The sequence below is a fragment of the Lobosporangium transversale genome (assembly GCF_002105155.1).
Source record: "Lobosporangium transversale strain NRRL 3116 chromosome Unknown BCR41scaffold_82, whole genome shotgun sequence".
Classification (NCBI taxonomy): domain Eukaryota; kingdom Fungi; phylum Mortierellomycota; class Mortierellomycetes; order Mortierellales; family Mortierellaceae; genus Lobosporangium; species Lobosporangium transversale.
The window spans coordinates 59,112-78,703 of record NW_019029060.1 but is presented as its reverse complement, the minus strand read 5'-3'; the positions used below and the strand labels follow the sequence as shown (position 1 = coordinate 78,703).

The 19,592-nt window shown below is 40.8% G+C and overlaps 6 protein-coding genes across 6 annotated transcripts; all 6 read left to right on the top strand.

Annotated features, from left to right (window-relative positions):
- Nucleotides 1-30: 30 nt before the first annotated feature.
- Nucleotides 31-1,197, top strand: BCR41DRAFT_315018 (SAC3/GANP/Nin1/mts3/eIF-3 p25 family-domain-containing protein; the record flags this gene model as incomplete). The annotated part of the gene is made up of 3 exons (XM_022021202.1): nucleotides 31-126; nucleotides 274-511; nucleotides 602-1,197. Coding segments are annotated over 3 exons (930 nt in total), but the record flags the coding sequence as incomplete, so codon positions are not given.
- Nucleotides 1,198-2,948: 1,751 nt separating this feature from the next.
- BCR41DRAFT_375857 (hypothetical protein) lies at nucleotides 2,949-3,630 on the top strand (the record flags this gene model as incomplete). The annotated part of the gene is made up of 2 exons (XM_022026988.1): nucleotides 2,949-3,142; nucleotides 3,261-3,630. 2 exons carry the CDS (start codon nucleotides 2,949-2,951, stop codon nucleotides 3,628-3,630), a joined length of 564 nt encoding a protein of 187 aa, XP_021875399.1.
- Nucleotides 3,631-8,618: 4,988 nt separating this feature from the next.
- On the top strand, nucleotides 8,619-9,837 carry BCR41DRAFT_365149 (putative methyltransferase-domain-containing protein). The gene is made up of 3 exons (XM_022026118.1): nucleotides 8,619-8,793; nucleotides 8,880-9,001; nucleotides 9,087-9,837. Exons 1-3 carry the CDS (start codon nucleotides 8,636-8,638, stop codon nucleotides 9,794-9,796), a joined length of 990 nt encoding a protein of 329 aa, XP_021875398.1. The 5' UTR covers nucleotides 8,619-8,635; the 3' UTR covers nucleotides 9,797-9,837.
- A 1,159-nt stretch (nucleotides 9,838-10,996) lies between these two features.
- BCR41DRAFT_240245 (hypothetical protein) lies at nucleotides 10,997-15,439 on the top strand. Its single transcript, XM_022020120.1, has 9 exons — nucleotides 10,997-11,172; nucleotides 11,325-11,376; nucleotides 11,477-11,669; nucleotides 11,784-11,814; nucleotides 11,893-12,078; nucleotides 12,148-14,791; nucleotides 14,909-15,112; nucleotides 15,226-15,329; nucleotides 15,425-15,439. The coding sequence occupies exons 1-8, from the start codon at nucleotides 11,046-11,048 to the stop codon at nucleotides 15,254-15,256; spliced, it is 3,468 nt and encodes a 1,155-aa protein (XP_021875397.1). The 5' UTR covers nucleotides 10,997-11,045; the 3' UTR covers nucleotides 15,257-15,329; nucleotides 15,425-15,439.
- BCR41DRAFT_240247 (hypothetical protein) lies at nucleotides 15,440-16,772 on the top strand. The gene is made up of 4 exons (XM_022020121.1): nucleotides 15,440-15,646; nucleotides 15,737-15,854; nucleotides 15,949-16,056; nucleotides 16,169-16,772. The coding sequence occupies exons 1-4, from the start codon at nucleotides 15,530-15,532 to the stop codon at nucleotides 16,573-16,575; spliced, it is 750 nt and encodes a 249-aa protein (XP_021875396.1). The 5' UTR covers nucleotides 15,440-15,529; the 3' UTR covers nucleotides 16,576-16,772.
- Nucleotides 16,773-17,564: 792 nt separating this feature from the next.
- On the top strand, nucleotides 17,565-19,479 carry BCR41DRAFT_365146 (Gcd10p family-domain-containing protein; the record flags this gene model as incomplete). Its single annotated transcript, XM_022026117.1, has 5 exons — nucleotides 17,565-17,732; nucleotides 17,841-18,090; nucleotides 18,190-18,490; nucleotides 18,587-18,724; nucleotides 18,810-19,479. The coding sequence occupies exons 1-5, from the start codon at nucleotides 17,611-17,613 to the stop codon at nucleotides 19,475-19,477; spliced, it is 1,479 nt and encodes a 492-aa protein (XP_021875395.1). The 5' UTR covers nucleotides 17,565-17,610.
- Between the last annotated feature and the right edge of the window lie 113 nt (nucleotides 19,480-19,592).

The following is a 19,592-nucleotide window of genomic DNA, read 5'->3' as shown; positions in this document are numbered from 1 at the left end:
TTATTTTTCCAGATCCCTGGAACAGAATACATCGATCATTCGCGAGCTGTTAAAGCCTATGCTAGACCGGCTGCTGGAGTTGAACAACCATTGCCATCTGATGTTCGCCCACCCGATGTTTTACTGGTAACTAAATTAGGACTGTTTGAGCATAATATATCTATTAGCTTTTAATTACTTATCCCACTAACATATATTCATATCCTTGTATATTCTATTCCATTTTTTTTTTTTTTTTTTTTTTTTTTAAAAAAAAAATAATTGGATTACCAGTCAACGTTGGACTACTTGATGACTAAAATCGTAGCACAAGGTGATCTGTCAGATTCTCATGCGTTCGTCCGTGATAGAACTCGATCCATTAGACAGGATTTTACACTTCAAAACAGTCGTGGTGTTGAAGCTGTGCAAGCTCATGAGATCATTGCTCGATATCATATTCTCTGCATGCATCAACTATGTGAAAATAAAGGCTTTAGTGAACAACAGGAGATGGAGCAACTGCGAAAAGGTATGAATACTTGGTTTTATTCTCACATGCTATTAATTAAGTCATCTCTTCAGATAACTAATCGTCAAAGCCTAAAAATATTTTATACAGTCTTGACTAGTTTGCAAGAGTTTTATAACGACATGCGGACTGAAAATATACCCTGCCCAAACGAGGCCGAATTCCGAGCGTATCATATTCTTAGTCATTTGAGCGATCCCGATATGATTCGACAGGCTCAATTACTTCCACCACATATATTCATGGACCCCTATATCCAAAATGCTGTTGAGATGCACGCGTTGAGTCGGAGAAATAACGATGTTAGACGGCGCGCAAAAGTTCAATCCGAGGCATCACCCAACTTCTTCAGTCGATTTTTCAAAATGATAGCGGGACCAAAAACATCATATCTGATGGCCTGTCTACTCGAAACAAACTTTGGAGAAATCCGAAAAGGGGCACTTAAGGCACTAAACAAATCATATTATGATCAGCACGATGGATTCCCCGTCAAGGATCTAGTTAACATTTTGGCGTTCGATGATGAACAGGAGTGTATTGCTAATTGTGAAGAATACGACCTTGCACTCACACATTATGGTCAACCGGCTGTTGTATTTGGGAGAAAAGATAACACAACGCGTCGTCGCATATTTAAAGGTATTCTTTTTAAACAATACGCGCTAGAATTACATATAGAATAGGCGCTCAATTGTGGTCAGTTTTAAAGAATTTTAACACCATCATTTGACCGCCACATTATTTCCTTACAGAGGCTACAATCAAGATTAAACAACATAGGAATGAAAGAGTTGTTGAGGCCAAGCGTCAGAATTATTCAACACTACAAATCATTTATGGCGAGGCTCCAGGACCGCAGCGATATGGTGTAAATGTAACTAACCCACAGTCAGTGGCGCCACCGGCAAAAAGACCACAAGAAATAACTAATTTAGCTCGGGGTCAGCTCCCCACAAGTTTTGACTCACGACTTGGTACATCAAGATCAAATGCCACGTCATTAGGTGTGTTTACATCTGGATCCTCAACATTTACAGCCATGAAGTCAATGGGACAGACTGCTACTTCCAAACCAACAGTCGTTTTCGATTTCGGATTAAACCAATCTACAGGATCAACAGCAGCAGCAGCAGCAGCAGCAGCAGGCTTAAATCGCTCACAACCGATTGCGAGCTCAGAGGCGACTGAATCTATTAAAACTCGTCAAAGTGCAATAATGGCACCCGCTTCATCTACACAGACAATTGCCCCATTCTCGGCCCCAACACTACCATTCTCGGCTCCAACACTACCATTCTCGGCCCCAACAGTACCAAGCTCAGTTCAACAACCATTCAGCTTCACCAATGCAAATGTACTTGCTTCTGTGGGCGTGAGCCAAGGAACATCGGCCGCACAACCGCAACCGTCACTCATTACCCCAATAAAACCTCAGTCTGTCTTTTCAATAGAGCCGCCGCCGCCCTCAAAACCTCAGCTTGTCTTTCCAATAGAGCCGCCGACCTCAAAACCATTAAATCCGTCTATAAAATCGCCATTGCAGTCTGATGCGACAAAACTTGTGACCAAACGAGGCAAAGCCTATCCAAGATCAATGATTGAATCATTTACGACTGAGCTCCTCGAGCAGGAGACGGATCGCATCCTTCATCTGATAGTAGCCCAGGTGTTGCAAGGACTAGTTGTAGAACGGTCATTACAGCGAGCGAAAGAGCGGGAGATGACCATATCTCAAGTTTCAGAGTGGTTGATAGTGAATGTAATGAATCAGGTCACTGGTAGTATCACGGAGGATATCCTGGCGGAGCTTTATCGAGAAACAAAGTTGCAACGCTGGGTAATCTCGCGTTGGAAAGAATTTACAACGAAGTCACGTAGACGAGCAGAAGAGCTTCGGAAGCGTCAGGAGCATTTTCTGGCTAATGTCCGAGCAATGGACAGTCGAGCTGGCTTATTAGATGGACATCCTCTGGCGACCAAAATTCGAAACTATAGTGCCAAGCAGAAATTGCTACATCCAGACCTTACATCGGAAGATTCAGAAGATTTAACCAACAGCCTTATCAGCTCTATGGCGAAGAAACGGAAACGACTTTTGGGTATTGATACTGAACCAAATACGGATTCGGTATTAATGGCGAGACTGAAAAAGGTTATGGAGCCAAAGAGAGAGATGTGGGCGCCCTTGCCTGTTCTAGACATTGTATCAAGCTGTTCCCACTACTCCCCTTCAACGTGCGCCCAACTGCAGCAGTTACAGCAACAAAGTCAATCATTAACGGGCGTCCCCAAAGTAGGGGAGGCGAGGACGGAGCAACAATGGAGACTGTTTGTGAATACACCCACGTTCAAAGAGATGAGCTCAAAATGGCTTTTAACAAAGCTAGGTATTGACATGGGCCGACATACCCGAGTACAGCAGAGGTCTGGCGTCATGAATGCGATCCATCATGGTCAGAATCCAAAGAGTGAGAAGACAATGAATGTTGTTGTTTGTGGAATTGAAGATCAATCTGTGGGAAGTTTATTGGGACTCTCTGAGCAAGCGATATCTGAAACAGCGGCATTCATATTTGAGTTTTCGAAAATACCATTTGCAGTGTGCGACACTTTTGATGAAAGTGCAATGTAAGTAATGGACGTTAAGGATTGTGAGTGGTACTGGCGCTTATAAATATTAATTACATCCGCACCTTTTCTGATGGTTTATTTATTTCTCTTATCATTGTTATTATTTTTCCCTTAGTCGCCAATACTGGCTTTCCGAACGTGAACGTTTGGTGAGGTTCCTTTCATGCTTTCCCAAGGTCAAACAACCAATAGTTTTCGTACTCTGGACTGAGAATAGTGAAATGTGGGAGCGGATTTCGCCCCGAATGACTATGTATCTTGAGCTGAACCGGATGGTCGCGTCACCCGAGGGCCCCCTTCTCTGCTACAACTTTTTGAACTTGAACATGTCGAATATGGTACTTGATCCATATATTATCGGTTCATTAGAGTGGTTAGCGGCGGTATCGAAGAACAATATTGAGAGAGGTCACGGTTTGTCCGATCCTGATCCTAAAGAACGAATGGAAATAGACCTTCCTCTGCCCCTTTCACTCCAATCATGATTTTCAAAAGTTGTTTTCATGCATCAATATAAGCCGCAGTAGAGAGCTCTTTAATTTTATTAGTTGAGGGCAAAAAAAATGAAAGTCTTGGTTGGTTCTTGTCAGGCAGACCTTTGCTCACATGAGCACTCGCGCAGTATCTACTCAATAGGGCGGCGTGAATTTATCTGCCGTGTGAATGTTTTGACCAACCAGAAAGTAGAGTTTTCATGCGAACATCTAACCGAAGGCATCATGGCGGAAAAATAAATAATTCTGTGGCATTACCCTCTGAACGCGTTATCTCTTTACATTTTAAATATTTATTTTTTACTAACTCACTCGCTTACTATTATACTTCACAATGGCTTTCTTTATTGCTGACATATGATGAATATTATTATTATTATTATTATTATTATTATTATTATTATTATTATTATTATTATTATTATTATTATTATTATTATTATTATTATTATTATTAATACCTTTGGCAGTGGGATACCAAGTTTCCTTTGCGTTGCTGTAAAACGTCACAAAAAGAAAAACAGTTTTCATAAATACCCTTCGTCTCCCCCTCAACTTTTCTTTTCTTTTCTTTTCTTCTCTCTTCACCCCACATCCTCTCCGCCTCCCCTTCACATGCCTTACAAAGGCCACACTTAGGCTATAAAAAATGCTCTATCCCAGCCGTGAAAAACAACTACTATAGAGCCGTCATCAAGTAAGTATCTAGCATATGCATGGCTTCGCTTTGTCTTGCCTACCGTCACCCACTGTTTAGCCATTGCTAAATGAGCCCAGCAGGTCCATTAAGTTATTTTTATTCTTTTACCTTTTGTCCTTCTAGTCATCACAAGAAACACTACCGATGGATGGATGCTCAGCAGCGACCACCCCAAAGACTGCAATAAGCTCATGCAGTGCTTACCGAAACGGGGGCCCCAAGCGGATTTGTAAGCACTCTCTCTTACTGAGTAAAACATATTGCACTTTTTTTCTCTTTTGGAGTTGCTGCGTTATACTGTTCTTTGTAATGAGATATGGTCTTCTGTATTCTGGTCACCAAATATTCTAACCATGCTTTTTTTATTATTTTTTATTTTTTATTTTTTATTTTTTTTTATTTCTTCGGCTCTTTCCGTAGAGGCCTATCCGATTCGATAAGGGCTCCACTCCGTCCTACCATCGGAGCCCGGGGCCCCTCCGCCGGCCTTTCTGCCGCCTCCCCTGAACCCCTCATCTGCTTTGATGAGGAGGGTCGTCCTCCATACTAAAAGAGCTTGTTGTAATATAGAATGTGCGCACCCATTGCCCTACAAAATTAAAACTTCAGACAATACAAGAGAAAAATAGTGGAGGAAATTTCTCAATCATGTTAATAGAAAAAATAGGAAACCCCATGTGCAAGCGCTTTCGATTTGAGATGCTAATAAAATTAACCATTTTTTTAAAAAATGCTGTCGTGGAATCTGAAAGTAGGCTTCAATATTATGGATTAATCGAGCATTCTCAGTGATAATTTTGACTTGATCAATAACTGCCACATGATGTGTGATGGATAATAAAAGAGTGTATCCACAATGATCTTTCTTGTCGTTTTTCTTTCTTTTCCACAATACTTTTTTTTTTTTTTTATCTTTAATGTTTTTCTTCTCTTTACTTTTACTTTTTCTTTTCTTTTCTTTTCTTTTCTTTTTTTTTTTTAAAAAAATACAGAATGAATTCTCCACGTCAAATCATGTCCAACTCTACTGCAACGCCTACTTTGGGTAGAATTGCCCTACCTACTTGTTTTTGTCATAAAACGGCAAAGATCATCCATTATAAACGTGAAGGAATGGTATTTGAATGCCATTACACAAACTTGAACCTTTGGTTTGAACACTTGGATATAGATCCTCCTTTGTCTACAATAATACCAACAACAACAACAACAACAACGACTGCAGCTACTACAGTTCACGGTGTAAAAAGTAGGCCATTTACTCGAGCAGGAGGCTAGTCATTTCGTAGCCCTTTCTAGCATGTTGTTCATTAACAAGATTAGTTTATTATATATTTTTATTTATTCTTATTTTATTTTATTTATTTATTTATTCCATTTTTATTTTTATTTTTTTTTATAAAAAAAAAAAAAAAAAAAAAAAAAAAGATTCAGATAGAACTTTGGTTTTCAAAGACTTAAGAGGAATCATCGAGGGTATTGCGGCTCAGACACAGACAGGCTTGGCAGATAGTTGGGAGGCTTTTGCACAAAGAGCTGAGACTTCTAATATCAGGATCACTGATGATATTGATGATATTAATACTAATGGTCACGTTAACAAAAATGATATCATCACTACCATCAACAACGATAGCAATAACAACAATAACAACAATAACAACAACAACAGTGAAGAAGATGGTTTATGTCAGCAAATCATTATGAGGTGGAAGTTTCAAAGGGAGGAGACTAGAGAAGAAGACCTCATTATTCCACCCAAAAATCACTGTCAAATGATAGTGTGTGGTTTTCACATGCACGTGGGAGCCTGGGATTTGTTCAGGACTCTAGTCAGGAGCAGTTGTTATTACCACCGCCAAGACTATGATCGTCTCGGGACTACTCAACAAAGTATAGAGAGCGAGGTTTTTAAGAGAAGAGACAGGATTTTGGCGCGTAAGCATCATCGAATCATCCTAAAACGTCGTGACCTACATAATCAACTGTGGAAAGCGGCTCAAGAGATGAGATGTGACCTTCAAGGTCAAACAATAGGCCGTTGGATGCAGTGGGGGGGAGAGCAGAGGGATAGTCAGAGGGGTTCGGCCGAGGGTGGTGCACCATCATGTTTTTGTGGCAAGGTAATGAGGCTTTCAGCAACGTTTATTCAGGAGAAATTTAAGTCAGTTGTTTCATATACGTGTTCAGAACGCCTGGCGGACGTTAGAATGGGTTGCAGTCGCGTGATAGTGAGCGTAGGCAGATGGATTCGTTGGCAAGCACTAGAGCCGGCTCATGTATTGTCTTCCCAGCAACCAGAGCAACCGGGCGGAGATGACGATGTCGATGTCGATGATGATGACGACGACGACGACGATGATGATGTTTGCGAGGCGGCAAAAGACAAGGACGAGGTGATGTACTTTGGTGCAACTAGTGAATCTCGCCTAGACAACGTCCTTGACAAGAAGACAGCGTTGCATGATGGTGGCGACCTCGCAGGGCAGAATCTAGACATCATCAAAGACTCGTCAAGATTAATGAAACTAAAGCCATTGCAGTTGTCTGCCGAGTTGGTGGATAAAGAGGCTGAAAAAATCGTAAAGAATGGCGATATCCATGAAGCGGCCATTGTTTCGTCATCAAGCTGTAACAGCAATAGTTCTAGCGAGCCAGCGAGGCCATTGAACGGACTTATCAGTCAGCTAAGCACCGTTCATGAACTGGAACAGACATATTTGCGTATGACCAAGGACTTACAAATTGCTGAAGCACGTCTAAAGAGATGGCAGGATTCAACAGATCGACTGAGTGAGCGCGCCAAGGTACTAACTCAAGATGGATATGATAATCCCAAGTTTGTGTGTCGGGTTTGCAAGAAGGGAGACATTGAATATGCGATAGTTCCCTGTTTTCATCTAGTGATGTGTAGTCAGTGCGCCCACAGCAGTGCACGTTGCGTTTCTTGTAATGGGAGTGTCGAAAGCATCCAGAGGGTATACTGGTAATGAAGTCATTTGAATGTTTTTGCATGGAAATTGCCACTCTTTTTTTTTTTTTTTTTTTTTTTTTTTTCCTTTTCTTTTTGAATCTGCTACTTTGACATAAAGCCAAAGTGGGTCCCCCATGCGATTTCTGCAATATGGATACCAAGTGTTCGAGTATTTTATTTTATTATTATTATTATTATTATTATTAATATTATTTGAAATTGACTATTGCTTTGACTCGCCATAATTTTTTACGATTACTTTTCGAAGAGTAAAAAGGGTACTTCATCTAAAGGAGCTCAGTATTATTCAGCTGAAAAATTGTATGAAGCCTCTCGAAAATACCGAAGGCCAACTTGTTTAAAACGGTCCCACATGAATGTAGACACGATATAAAAAATGTAAAAGCATTTAAACATTCCTTCTCTTAGTCAAAAGGGTTAGACCATTGCACTATATCTCAGCATTTCATTGGAACTCCATTGGTAGAAGTAATAGAGGCTGTACGAAGATGCTAGGGTCTTAATTAATATAGGGAATATTATTACTGGAGTGGGAAGATAAACCCAAGCGTTCCCGTGCCTTGTTTTTTTTTTTTTTTTTTTTTTTGCGTCTTTGTCCATTTCCACTTAACAGACAATAACAACGAGGCTTATCACTAGTCGCTGGTAATACTGATAGGATGTTTCAAGCGTATAGCTTGTGACAACAACGCAAGGCATCATTTGAAAGGTTGTAATCATCAAATGTGCTGCACCTCTTGGTCCAGATCTGCACGTCATACAGATGAAACATGTTCGACCTTTTTCATGGATAAGTATCTCCCTGCTTGGAAGCTGGGATCCCAAATCTGGCTCTAGACCTGGGGTTACACCCAATCTGTTGTGGTTCGAACAGATTGACGCCAATAATACTCTCCATAACTGAAACATTGCTGTCTTGACTAGCGGTGACTCTGGGTTGATGTGCTGTAAAACGATTCATTACCTTCATCAAACCTTTCTCTTCTAATTAGACCTCCATGATTACACTTTGCAGGGATGCTTATGCTGAGAATGAGCATGGTCCATAGTCTGTAGATCGATTGGTAGTTTACTTCTCACTCTTTTGACAGATGCAGTCAGATCTCTTGTGGCCATGATGAATCCAGTAGTCTAAACGACACTTTGCACAGCCAGCCTGCTCTCCGCAACCTAATTCCAGATCAAGTAAGCACATTCTTTTCACCGTCACTTTGCTATTAGATCTGACTAACAATTAGCAATGAAACTTTTTTTTTTTTTTTTTTTTTTTTTGAATCTTATATACACAACACAATTAGAAAATGACCAACCATCCTGAGCACCTAGACATTCATGATTCAGGAGGTCCTCCTGCAGGGATTTTGTCCTTTCAAGACACAGAGAATAATGGCACCTCAGCCATGGTCACAATCATGCAGGACATTCCTACATTTGGAATCGCGGGGCGAATCTGGGATAGGTATAGAAAAAAAAAGAAAAAAAAAGGCATGATATGATGAGTAGATACGGTTCAAAGTGCTAATTTATTCCTCCATTTTCTTGAAGCTCTTATGCAATTGACATATTTCTTCGTAGGCCATCAAGTCAATATACCTTCACACCTTCATGCCCTATCCCTCATGAGTATTTTATAGACGCCTCGAATACAGCGAACTGCAGCAACAGAGGTAAGAGTGGGCACATTTACAATAACATCAACACCAACGTCAACATCAACAAGAAATATTAATAGTACATCTTTTCTATCGTCAGGCGAACAATCACTAGACCCTATTAGGATAGTTGAACTTGGAGCTGGAACTGGCTACGTAGGGATCGCGCTGGCTAAACGACTACGCTCCTCTTGCACAGTGGTCTTGACAGACTTGGAGGAGGTCATTCCATTATTGGAAAAAAACGTGCGGGACAATATTGACCAGAAGGTTCTAGACAGCTGCTCCGATTCCATTAACTCACCAATACCAAAATCAACGTCCTCAACACCACCAGAGTTAGGATCTTCGCAGCGTTCCTGTGCCAAAGTCGAAGTCAAACCTTTAGCATGGGGCAACTCGACCCATGCAGAAAAAATCCTGGCCCAGGGCCGAGTCGACTATATAGTGGCAAGTGATTTAGTGTACTTCCCTGAGTTGTATCCGCCTCTATTGGAGACATTGAAGGAAGTTACAGACCTAGAGACTCGAATCATCTTTGGATACAAAGAACGTGCACATTGGAAAGAGCTGCCATTCTGGGAGCAGTTTGGGCGATTCTTTAAATTTGAAGTCGTAAGGATTGAAAAAAATCGTCCAAGTACTGATCCGCATCAAAGTAATGAGAGTGATGATGAAGAGTCACTGAAGATCTTTGGGTCCGAGGAGGACATGTTTGTCTTTATAGCGAAAAAACGCCGCGATGAGGAGATTTTAGCTGGTGTAGACGATACTTTAACTACTCTGATGATGATGCAAATTAGGTATTAGCATTTCTTTGATTTGTATCGCAATACAATAAAGTATAAGTGTTTTATATTATCCTTCGAGCCAGGACCATACACATGTAATCTTCTTTTGTTGCCAAATATGCGAAATACAGATAGCTACCCTTAAATAAAAGAAGTCGATGAATGAAATAAAGCTAAAATCTGCTCTGTGCTACCAAGTGGATCTGCATCTTCTTGATAGTGAGCCTGGAGAGTACGTAAAAAAAAGGGTGGGTATAGTGTGGGACAAATATGGTCCTGACACTCGGATAATAAGCTTAAGTCGTCATGATATTCGACTTGGCCAGCTATATTTCTTAATTTAGCCTCGGTCATTCATGCCGCATTAATTATGTTTAGGATTTTACGTTGCATAGACAAATCCTTATTTTACTGTAACAAGCGCCTATGATTGCCTATTGTCCACCACAAGCAAGAACTGATTCAAATAGACAAACAATAACAATGAAGTCTGACTGCTGATAACAACTACCACGCTGTAATTTCAAACTCGGGAACAGGCAGTGTCCGCACTTAAACCTCCCATTTTAATAATATTCCCTGTTGTGTGCACTGACGTTGTTTAAAAAAGTCTTGCACGGTCATCGTTTCTCCATGCCATCTGCACATAATGAATAGGCCACTTTTGTGTTTCATTTCATTAATCGTCTGACCCTCTGCATGCACCATCAAAAAAATGCGACAGTAATGTACATATTAGGTAAGATCTGGGGCATCCCTGAGCCGTTTCAGAGCCGAATAGAAGATGCACCCACTTTGTTTGTTTTTTATTGACAATCTGCCGCGGAGCCCTCTCTGGATGTTTATTCATTTCAATCAATTGCTCTTCTAAGACCATGAAGCAATACATTCCATAGCATGAATGTGATCTGGCAATGATTGTTTACTCCAAAACAAAGGAGTTGTAGACTATGATGGCATAGTCGAAGTGAAAATCAAAATCATGCAAAAATTATTGGCAGCAAAATTTTTTTCCATTCCTGAACCAATAAGATTTCCCTAGCATTGAGAGCCTACTGTTGAAACTCGTCGATAGTGCCATTGAACATTCTCCCATTTTCCCGCACAGCAGCAAACTGATTGGCTTTGTCCTTTACACGTACCTTTCAGTCACAATCTTGTGTTTTTGGATATAAAAAGGTGCCCTTTGCCCCCCATATCAAGAATCTTCATTTCCGCACCCTTCCTTCCTTTTTTGTATAAAAGATTAAAACCCCTCTCTCTTTACCATGGGGAAACAACGTCGTAAAAATAATGACAATGCTAAGAATAAGAAAACAGCAATAGCAATGAGTGACCCGGATTGTATTGTCAATCTACCTACAGATGATTCAGATACTCCGGAAGTCAGTTCTCGTAGGAAACTTGTTTGAAAAATGAACTTGAAAATTGGTGCCCCTGAAGACGGCTATGATTCCATTGGCGCAAGCACAAACACCTATCAGTTCAAAATATCATCAAAAACGAGTGTTAATTTTTTTTTTTTTTTTTTTTTTTTTATCGTAAAGGTTCTCGTTGGTACTTTCAACCATATGGCAAAGATCTTTCATGTACTTCCGAGTAAGTAATTAAGCCTATCAATCTTGAATGTGTATTGAATATGCTTCACTTTATTAAATATTGATTTCTTGACAACAACTAATGTAATATGTGCATGTAGTTATATGCCTCCGGTTATGGCTGGTGTGACACAACAGTGGTCTGTTGATATCAAGCATCTGAACCGAGGGCTTTATTGGCCTGTCCTTGGCATTTCCTTCAATAAAGTTGACTTGAAAAGCTTGAGCTCGATCGTTTTCCATGTTCATGTTGACAATCCAAAATTCCTCATCGTACCGCAACCATACAAAGAGGTAGGTACTTTGGCTCTATACACCTTTTTATATATTTATATTTATTTTGTTTTATTTGTACCTTTCAATTTATTTATTTTACAATGATCATTTTATTTCTGTATTACCAACTAGGTCATTACGAAACAGCAGCTGAAAGAAATGTGTAAGGCAATAATCGGATAGTCTACATGTGAAGTATTAACAATAAGACTCAGTATGCTAACGATATGGATGCAAGTAGATTGCGAGAAAGGCATTGTTAGATGGAAGCTTCATCGACAATTTGACAGCAGCAATTACAATGGCACTATGCCCTTGCTACTTGTGGACATGGAGATATGTCTCGACGGTGATTCATCCGAGCAGCATTTTCCGAAACTACACTACTTTGAGTTGCAATCATGCTCAATCGAAAATTTTATGAAAGGTATGGTATATAACCTTAAATATATTAGCCTTAGCAGTTAGTAAGCTCAGAGTAACTGACAGCCTATAGGTACTCCTTTACGTGCCCACAAACCGTATTTGTGGTCGATTGATGTTGAGCATAGGGAAGCTGATACCGATCCAGGCCCAGCATTACCGGCTAAGATCATGCACAGTGCCATCTCTGGCAATGGTGAACGTGCTGCGACACTTTCTACTACAAATCGTCATGTTTATCTTGATCTGTGGGATCTGTCTAGCGTCAATAACAGTCTCTTAACTGCGAATGAGGCTGAGTGCTGGAATACAGGAAACCATAGCCCTTCATGGTGTACAGGGGAGCAATTTTCCTTCTTGGACTCTAGTATTACTGAAAGTCAGATTCAACCCTTGGAAAGTGGCGCTGTTTCTATTTCGTGGAGTGGTATTTTTGTGGCAGTTTTTCGGACAATACAAGACGGCCAAACAAAAGAGTTGATTGTATTTAAGTATTCTGCTCCCTGCAGCCATGACATGAGTATGGATCAGCGTGGTAAATCATCAGGATTCTCAACATTGCAGCGCTGCAATAATCTCTTTGATTTTCATGGAGAAGGAACGTTTCATATATCGGATACCAACTGCCCTCAGGAGGAGAATGAGCTCTTCATTGCGTGCGATGGGACATCAGTCCGCATATATGAAGTCCACAGAGGCTGGAGTCACGTTTGTACGGTGCCTCTTAGCGTGAGCGCCTCATTCTTCATCGGAGAACCAACCATTGCACTTCAAGGCAAGTTCTTTGCTTGGTTCCGAAACAAGGGTCAGGTTTTTATCTGGGACATCGAAGAAAGCGCCTTGGCAGCTGTTGTCAATGTGCTTGATATGGAGGGCGCATGTTTAGCGTTTTCAAGCGATGCGTCGATGATAGCAGTATCTCAAGGCGGCACGATCACAAACTACTGGACAGGATCCGGGACAGCAATTGGAAAGTTCGTATCAGGCCCTAAGATTCGTACTATTGGCCTTACATTTATCCACAACGGTAGTCAGATTTTAGTCAACTGCAGCAATGCCCGTGATAGTGTACAGGAAATTTCGGGTTATATCTTGGACGCAACTTCCATGACGCAGCTGGATACCTTTTTCAATCCTGGTCAATACTTTCGTAAAGGCAAAGATAGATGTAAGGATATTGGATCGCAAGAGCTTTACGTGAGCCACGGGTCCACACTGGATAAAATCAGACTGGAGGACTACCTCTGTCTTACAAGCCCCACAAGCCCTGCAGACCTTCCAAGCTCTACAAGCCCTCCAGGCCCTATAATATGCAGATGCAATTGCAAAGATGGTGATACGAGCGGCTTTTATGAACTCTCAGACAATGTAACATCCACATCGTCGTCCGGACTACTCTTCAGCTACACTTTTAATATACCTCCAGATGATGCTGCGGTGAAAACTCATACATTCACCTTGACCATCTCTCAATATGGGTCCCAACGCGAACTTATCACGATTCCGCCATTTGCTCTTACGAAATACACAGGCTACTACAAATCCGCACATTTCTTGGATGGATTGCCCCAATTACTCCTATATTCGGATGAGATCGTGATCGTATTAGAGCTTCCTGAGACGTTCCTTGGCGATTGTAAGATTTTGCAAGTATACTGGCTTCAGGACAAACCGTACTGGGATGTTGATAACAACGCGTTGCAGTTATACGAAAGACTAGGTCTGTTGAGCTGTAAACACCAAAAACAACTGCTACTTTGGCTATATCACTACAATATCGACGATGAACCTATTCAGGTGCAGGTACCTTTAGATCGACCTCATGATTGTGACTATGGTTTCGAGTTCGCTAGTGCGGTCGTTGGACTGGTTGAAATGTACAAGAACTCAAACGATACGTGTAAAAGGGCGATTTTTCATTATCTCGAGGCTCACATCAATCGATACCCCAACCCGAGTAATCTACTCGACTGTGTTCTTGGTAAAGTTCTCGAAGCATGGCCGACAGCGCGCAAGACCTGTGAAGACCTGCTGGTTTCCTTACTTTCACCCGAGAGCACACGATGGATCCCGCGACCAGATTATTGCCAAGGGTCGAATCCGCTATGGGTAACTCTTGAGATGTCTCGGAAAGATCCTTTAGCCATGAACCTCTTCAAAACATTCATGCAATACTGCCTTCGGAGAGCCCATGAAGAGGAAGACCACTTTTTCATAACGCCCTTGGTGGCATGTCTTCCTGAGCTATGCGATGAGGAGCGGCCGCACCAAGAAATTGCCTTGGATATTCTTCAGCGAATGGCGTATATTCCTGTCAAAAAGAGCTCTTATGTCGTCGATAATCACATCATTGCTCATCCTCCTGAGATGAAAATGCTATTTAAGAAAGACAGTGAACGACTACTATATAAATGCAACAACCCCATACTACAGCTACATCTGTCATCGGAACCTCGCAATGTTCAAAACGACAATTTCATAGACGGAATATTCAAAGCATCATTCGACATGCTTTGGGTTGACAAGGACCTTGCTCGCTCCAAGAATTCGCGGAGCTTCGAAAGCTCGAGCTGGCTGGTAAAGACTGGACTCTACACTCTGGTATCTATAGCCTGGTATAGCTTCAACCCGTGCAGTCGGGTCTCCGTTGTGCCTCATACTGCCCACTCTGAATTCTTCGACAACCCAGCGCTTGCTGCTTTGATCGAGTACAAGTGGTATGAAAACATGTTAATCGAGCATTTTGATTTTTTTCTTCACTTTTGCTTCTATAAAAAAAAAAAAGAAACTGAAGCTAATAGTTTGAACGCCTCTTGTTCACTCTCACATTTTAGGAATACGATTGGATTCAAGCTGTGGTTGACTCGATTTATTGTCCAGAGTATCTATTACATTTTAGTCCTTACAGCCAGTCTTGTGCAGGTCTACCGAAGCTACGATACACTTTTTCATGTGTACATTGCCATCGCAACGTTCTCAGGGATATTTTTGTGGCTGGAATTTGTTCAACTACTTGAGAGACCTTGGGTATATATCAGGTAAGAACCAGTAAATTTTCCTCAGAAATTTTCTCACAATTCTCTAGTGAATATTCTATATATATTGACCTAAATGCTGCACAGCTCTCCTTATAATATGGCCGATTTGGTAGCATTTGGACTCCCAATGATAGCGAGCATTAGTCATCTTTTGGGCCACAACGATGAAGGCGTCATCGTGCTTAGTTTCGCTGTACTTTTTATATCCTTACATCTGGTAAGTGTATATGATGACGTCCTGCTATTGCTCAAAGTCGATGAAAGTACAGCTGTACCTGAATAATTGTTACTCATTTGATATACGTTTAACAGCTGTTTGAACTTAGGACAATCAGAAGCGTGTGCTATTACACTACAATTATTATTCAAATCATTAGCAGGATACGGGTTTTCTTTTTCATATTTGCTTGCGGAATAATGGCATTTTCTATTGCCATTTTGCACATGGTCCATGCTTGTTCCAATGATGAATGCATGAAAGCCCCATTCCCAAAGCACTTTTTTTACGCGCTTTCCGCAACTTACTTCTTCATGGTATGTCTTCAAATCATCCTTAGTTTCTCGTTATCTTTCCATCCTGCTCGCCTTTGACAAAGTGCTAATGTGTTAAAAATTCTGCCTTAGGCCGGAAGATATGATTCCGTGAACGACCTTCTAAATGAACCAGAAAACTGGACTCTTCACTTAATGATGATGATTTACGTACTTTTTACAGTTATCCTGATGCTGAATGTCCTTATTGGTAAAACACATGACAAACCTTTACTTGTAATGTTAGTGGGCATATAAGAAGCTGCTTAAGGTTCCTAAACGATCTCTTTTCTTCATATGAATAGCCTTGATTAACACTGGATTTACTGAAAGTGAAACTTGGGTCCAAACATGGCTTGTGAATCGGCTCCGGTACGTCGAAAGTGCAGAGAATCTGTCTTATCATATTGCAGGTACGTCTATAATTCTTCTTTACCAAATTAGGCTAGAACGTGAAAAGCCTTATAATTGATATGCTACAGCTCATACTCACTATTTTGTTTGCCATTGGGGATCGTATTCCAGGATTCAGACGAAAGTACAATTGGTTTCCAAAAGCCATTTACTATACAGCCTCAGAACAACAAGTCAGCGCCTTTATGAAGAGAATTGACAACATGGAAACCTCGAAGGAGAACGACAGTATACAGAGTCGGTTGTCGAACATTTCTTCTGCTGTCGATCAATTAAAAGCAAATATGGTCATAAGCGGTCCTTCTAATAAAAGGCATTCTAAAGATGAGGATAAAGACCACTTGCCAAGCAGCATAGGCGCCACGGAGAGAATGCAGACTTTGGAATGTCATGTGGAGGAGTTGAAGGTTCAACTAACGACATCCCAGGCGCATATGGATAGACGAATTGATGATATTCAGAAGCAAATGAAACAAATTAGCGATCTGCTTCTAAAAGCTCTACCCAGCGAAGAGTAGGCGCTGCATTAAAGCATAGATCTACCAGAATATGCAATAGCTTGGAGAGCTTGCCCCCCAAGTGATTTAATATACTGCAGATATCGATACCCAAATGTTCTTTACTATTTTCATTTTTTCATTAAGTTCATCGACGAGATTCGTCTCATTCCTAGCTGTATTCTCATTTACTTATATATTTTAAAATAAAGACTGCCATTGCTTTATCAAGGCATTTAAAATTGGGGATATTCACAGTAACCATTTCAATAGCTAATGATTTAACAGTCGTTGGCATCTTTTTGCTTTGTAGAGCGTTCAAATGCGTATCATTACAAACATATTCTAATTTTTTTTTGTTAGTCATTTCGACTAATATTCGACAAATAGGTAGCAGACTTGGTGCTCTTGTACTCCCTATCCCATTATTATGAACACATGTCAATGCAAGAGCCATATCTGCCATGATCCTCATCCGACATATCATTAGTCCTTGGAACAGTTTTAGAACTTTGGTCAAAAAAAGAAGTGTATGCTCATCCTTGCCGTAGGCTTGTGATAAGAGCATGGCTGAACTCCACAAGGATTTTGCCGAGATTCGCTCTCGTAGCCTTTACGGCTGAATGGCCGTGTTGGATATTACTCATTGCTCTTAAATGCAGGAAGCTTTGCACAGCCTATTCAGATTCTCCTAGCCGTTGCCGAATGATTGGGATAGACGCTGGGGAAAGGGAGAGAGCTATTGGCCTCTTTGATTGAGTCAACGGTTAGCCTGAATATACCGTGCTTCATGTTGACCTCGACATATTCCTGGGTCGTTTGTCTTTGTTAAGTGGCATGTTCCCCATTTGTCCTGAGCAAATATTTCCAACAGAAGCAGGAGAAATTCAGTCAAGTGAGTCATTTTCATTCCATTCTTTCATCGGCCTGTGGCTCCCTCGCCTCCTAAATAAATATTCGTGTCTAAGCCATTATTTTTTTTTTATTTTTTTTTTTTCCTCATGAATGCAGCCAGCTTACTTCTTGTTTGTTTCTCTTCCAAAAGCAAGGATCGACATGGAATCTGTCCAACATGACCAACCAGTCAGTGGTAATCCCGACACAATTAATGCCGGGGAACATGTCTTCATCAAAATGCCTAGTGACAATGTCAAATGCATTGTTCTAAAGCCTAATAGGTATACTGGAAATTCCCTATTTTAATCGTTGAAAGTTTTTTTTTTTTTTTTTTTTTTTTTTTTCTCCTTTGATTCAAATATCTAATATCCAAGCTTCAATTGCTATAGCAATGTGTCGCTTGGGAAGTTTGGAACATTTAAGGCCAATGACATTATTGGCCGTGCTTGGGGCAATACTTATGAGATTTATGACAAGGACAACAAGACTCGCATCTATCACTTGGATGAGATCAACGAAGTCGAAGAGACGAAGAATAACAATCGTGAAATCATCGATGACAGTTCTGCACAAAAGCTGACGCTGGAAGACATTAGAGCACTCAAGAATGAAGGACTTAAAGGAGAGCTCACAGGAGAGGTATCTTTTTTTTTTTCTGAGGACAGGGAAATAAGGATCTTTTACTATTGCTAGAATGATTTTAACATAGACCCTTAATTCCAACAAAAAAATCTGTAGGAAATCGTTAATAAGTTGAAAGAGAGTCATAGTGCGTTTGACAAGAAAACAGCATATTCTCAGGCAAAATACCTCCAGAAGAAAGGCAAAAAGTTTCACAAAATATTCACTCCAATCAAACCCACTACTTATTTTGTCAACGAGTATTTCTATACCAAAAATCCAGTCAAAATCAGGGATATCCGTATGGACACACTCTCGCAGCTACTTTCATACTCTAACGTGCATTCTGGATGCAAAATCTTGGTTGTCGATGATACCCAGGGAATGATCGTTTCGGCTCTTGCAGAACGCATGGGAGGTTGGTTGCATTATTTATTTCCTTTGGTGTAGTTATCAATGATAGTTATCTCAACTACTCATGCTTATCAAAGGGGTTTATCTCTCTGGATATCAGGCCAAGGCACAATCCTTGGACTGTATGATGGCGATAATCCACACTATGATGTAGTCAAGTACATGAATTTCAATCAGGAGATTCTAGATTCAATCAAGGTGTTGTCTTGGCTCCGTATCCACCGCCCAGCAGACGAAAGTGAGCATCATTTATTTTATATATTTGGGTTTAAGTTTCTTAGTATTGTTTCTCTCGCTTACACTTCTTTGTTTCCGCATTGCAGAGACTCCGGATGAGCTCCAAGATGTAACGCAGTTGTCTGGAAAGGATTTGGAGGGCTATCACCGTCGTGTTAAAGCTTACAAGATTGTTGAGGAATCGCGCCAAATTTTGTTTGAAAGTAATTTTGATGCTCTGATTGTTGCTTCCCAATACAAGCCAGAGTCAATTCTTGAGAAGCTATTGCAATATGTACGAGGATCTAGACCCGTTATCGTTTACCATCCACACAAGGAGGCTCTATTGGAGACTAGCACTTGGATGCGCAGGTGCCCTGATCTTTTAGCTCCCCAACTGACAGAGAGTTGGCTTAGGAAATCACAAGTTCTTCCTGGACGGACACATCCTGAGATGTCAACGTGGGGCTCTGGAGGCAGTTTGCTATCAGCAACGAAGATTATTAATAAGCCCGTCCAGGCAGCGTTGACAAAGCGCGAGCGACTAGCTCAGGAAAAGAGGAACGCAGAAGCAAAGAAACTTAAAAGGACACATGGGGAGACTGAAAAGGCGGAAACAGTTGTTATTACAGAATTAATCACCACGACCACAACAACTACCACCACAGTTTCTACACAAGATTCTGTTGGACCACCATCAGCAGTACCAGTAGTGTTGGAAGGGGATAAAGAAACGGAAGATGAGCGATTGGTAAAGCGTGTCAAGCAAGAATAAAATAAATATATTAAAAAAATGTGCACTTTTTTTCCAATGTGAAATATCAACAAATCACTTGAATCAGCGCAAGCCACAATGAACAAACAAACGCCCAATTGATGTGCCACCAAGA

Excerpts from the sequence above, each read along its gene's own strand:
- BCR41DRAFT_240245 (XM_022020120.1), top strand. The coding sequence starts at position 11,046 with ATGGGGAAACAACGTCGTAAAAATAATGACAATGCTAAGAATAAGAAA. Across the intron at positions 11,377-11,476 it reads GATCTTTCATGTACTTCCGA|TTATATGCCTCCGGTTATGG; the intron begins GTAAGTAATTAA and ends ATGTGCATGTAG. Across the intron at positions 15,113-15,225 it reads AGACCTTGGGTATATATCAG|CATTTGGACTCCCAATGATA; the intron begins GTAAGAACCAGT and ends CCGATTTGGTAG.
- BCR41DRAFT_365149 (XM_022026118.1), top strand. The coding sequence starts at position 8,636 with ATGACCAACCATCCTGAGCACCTAGACATTCATGATTCAGGAGGTCCT. Across the intron at positions 8,794-8,879 it reads GCGGGGCGAATCTGGGATAG|CTCTTATGCAATTGACATAT; the intron begins GTATAGAAAAAA and ends ATTTTCTTGAAG. Across the intron at positions 9,002-9,086 it reads AGCGAACTGCAGCAACAGAG|GCGAACAATCACTAGACCCT; the intron begins GTAAGAGTGGGC and ends TTCTATCGTCAG.
- BCR41DRAFT_240247 (XM_022020121.1), top strand. The coding sequence starts at position 15,530 with ATGGCATTTTCTATTGCCATTTTGCACATGGTCCATGCTTGTTCCAAT. Across the intron at positions 15,855-15,948 it reads GATGCTGAATGTCCTTATTG|CCTTGATTAACACTGGATTT; the intron begins GTAAAACACATG and ends TCATATGAATAG. Across the intron at positions 16,057-16,168 it reads TCTGTCTTATCATATTGCAG|GATTCAGACGAAAGTACAAT; the intron begins GTACGTCTATAA and ends ATCGTATTCCAG.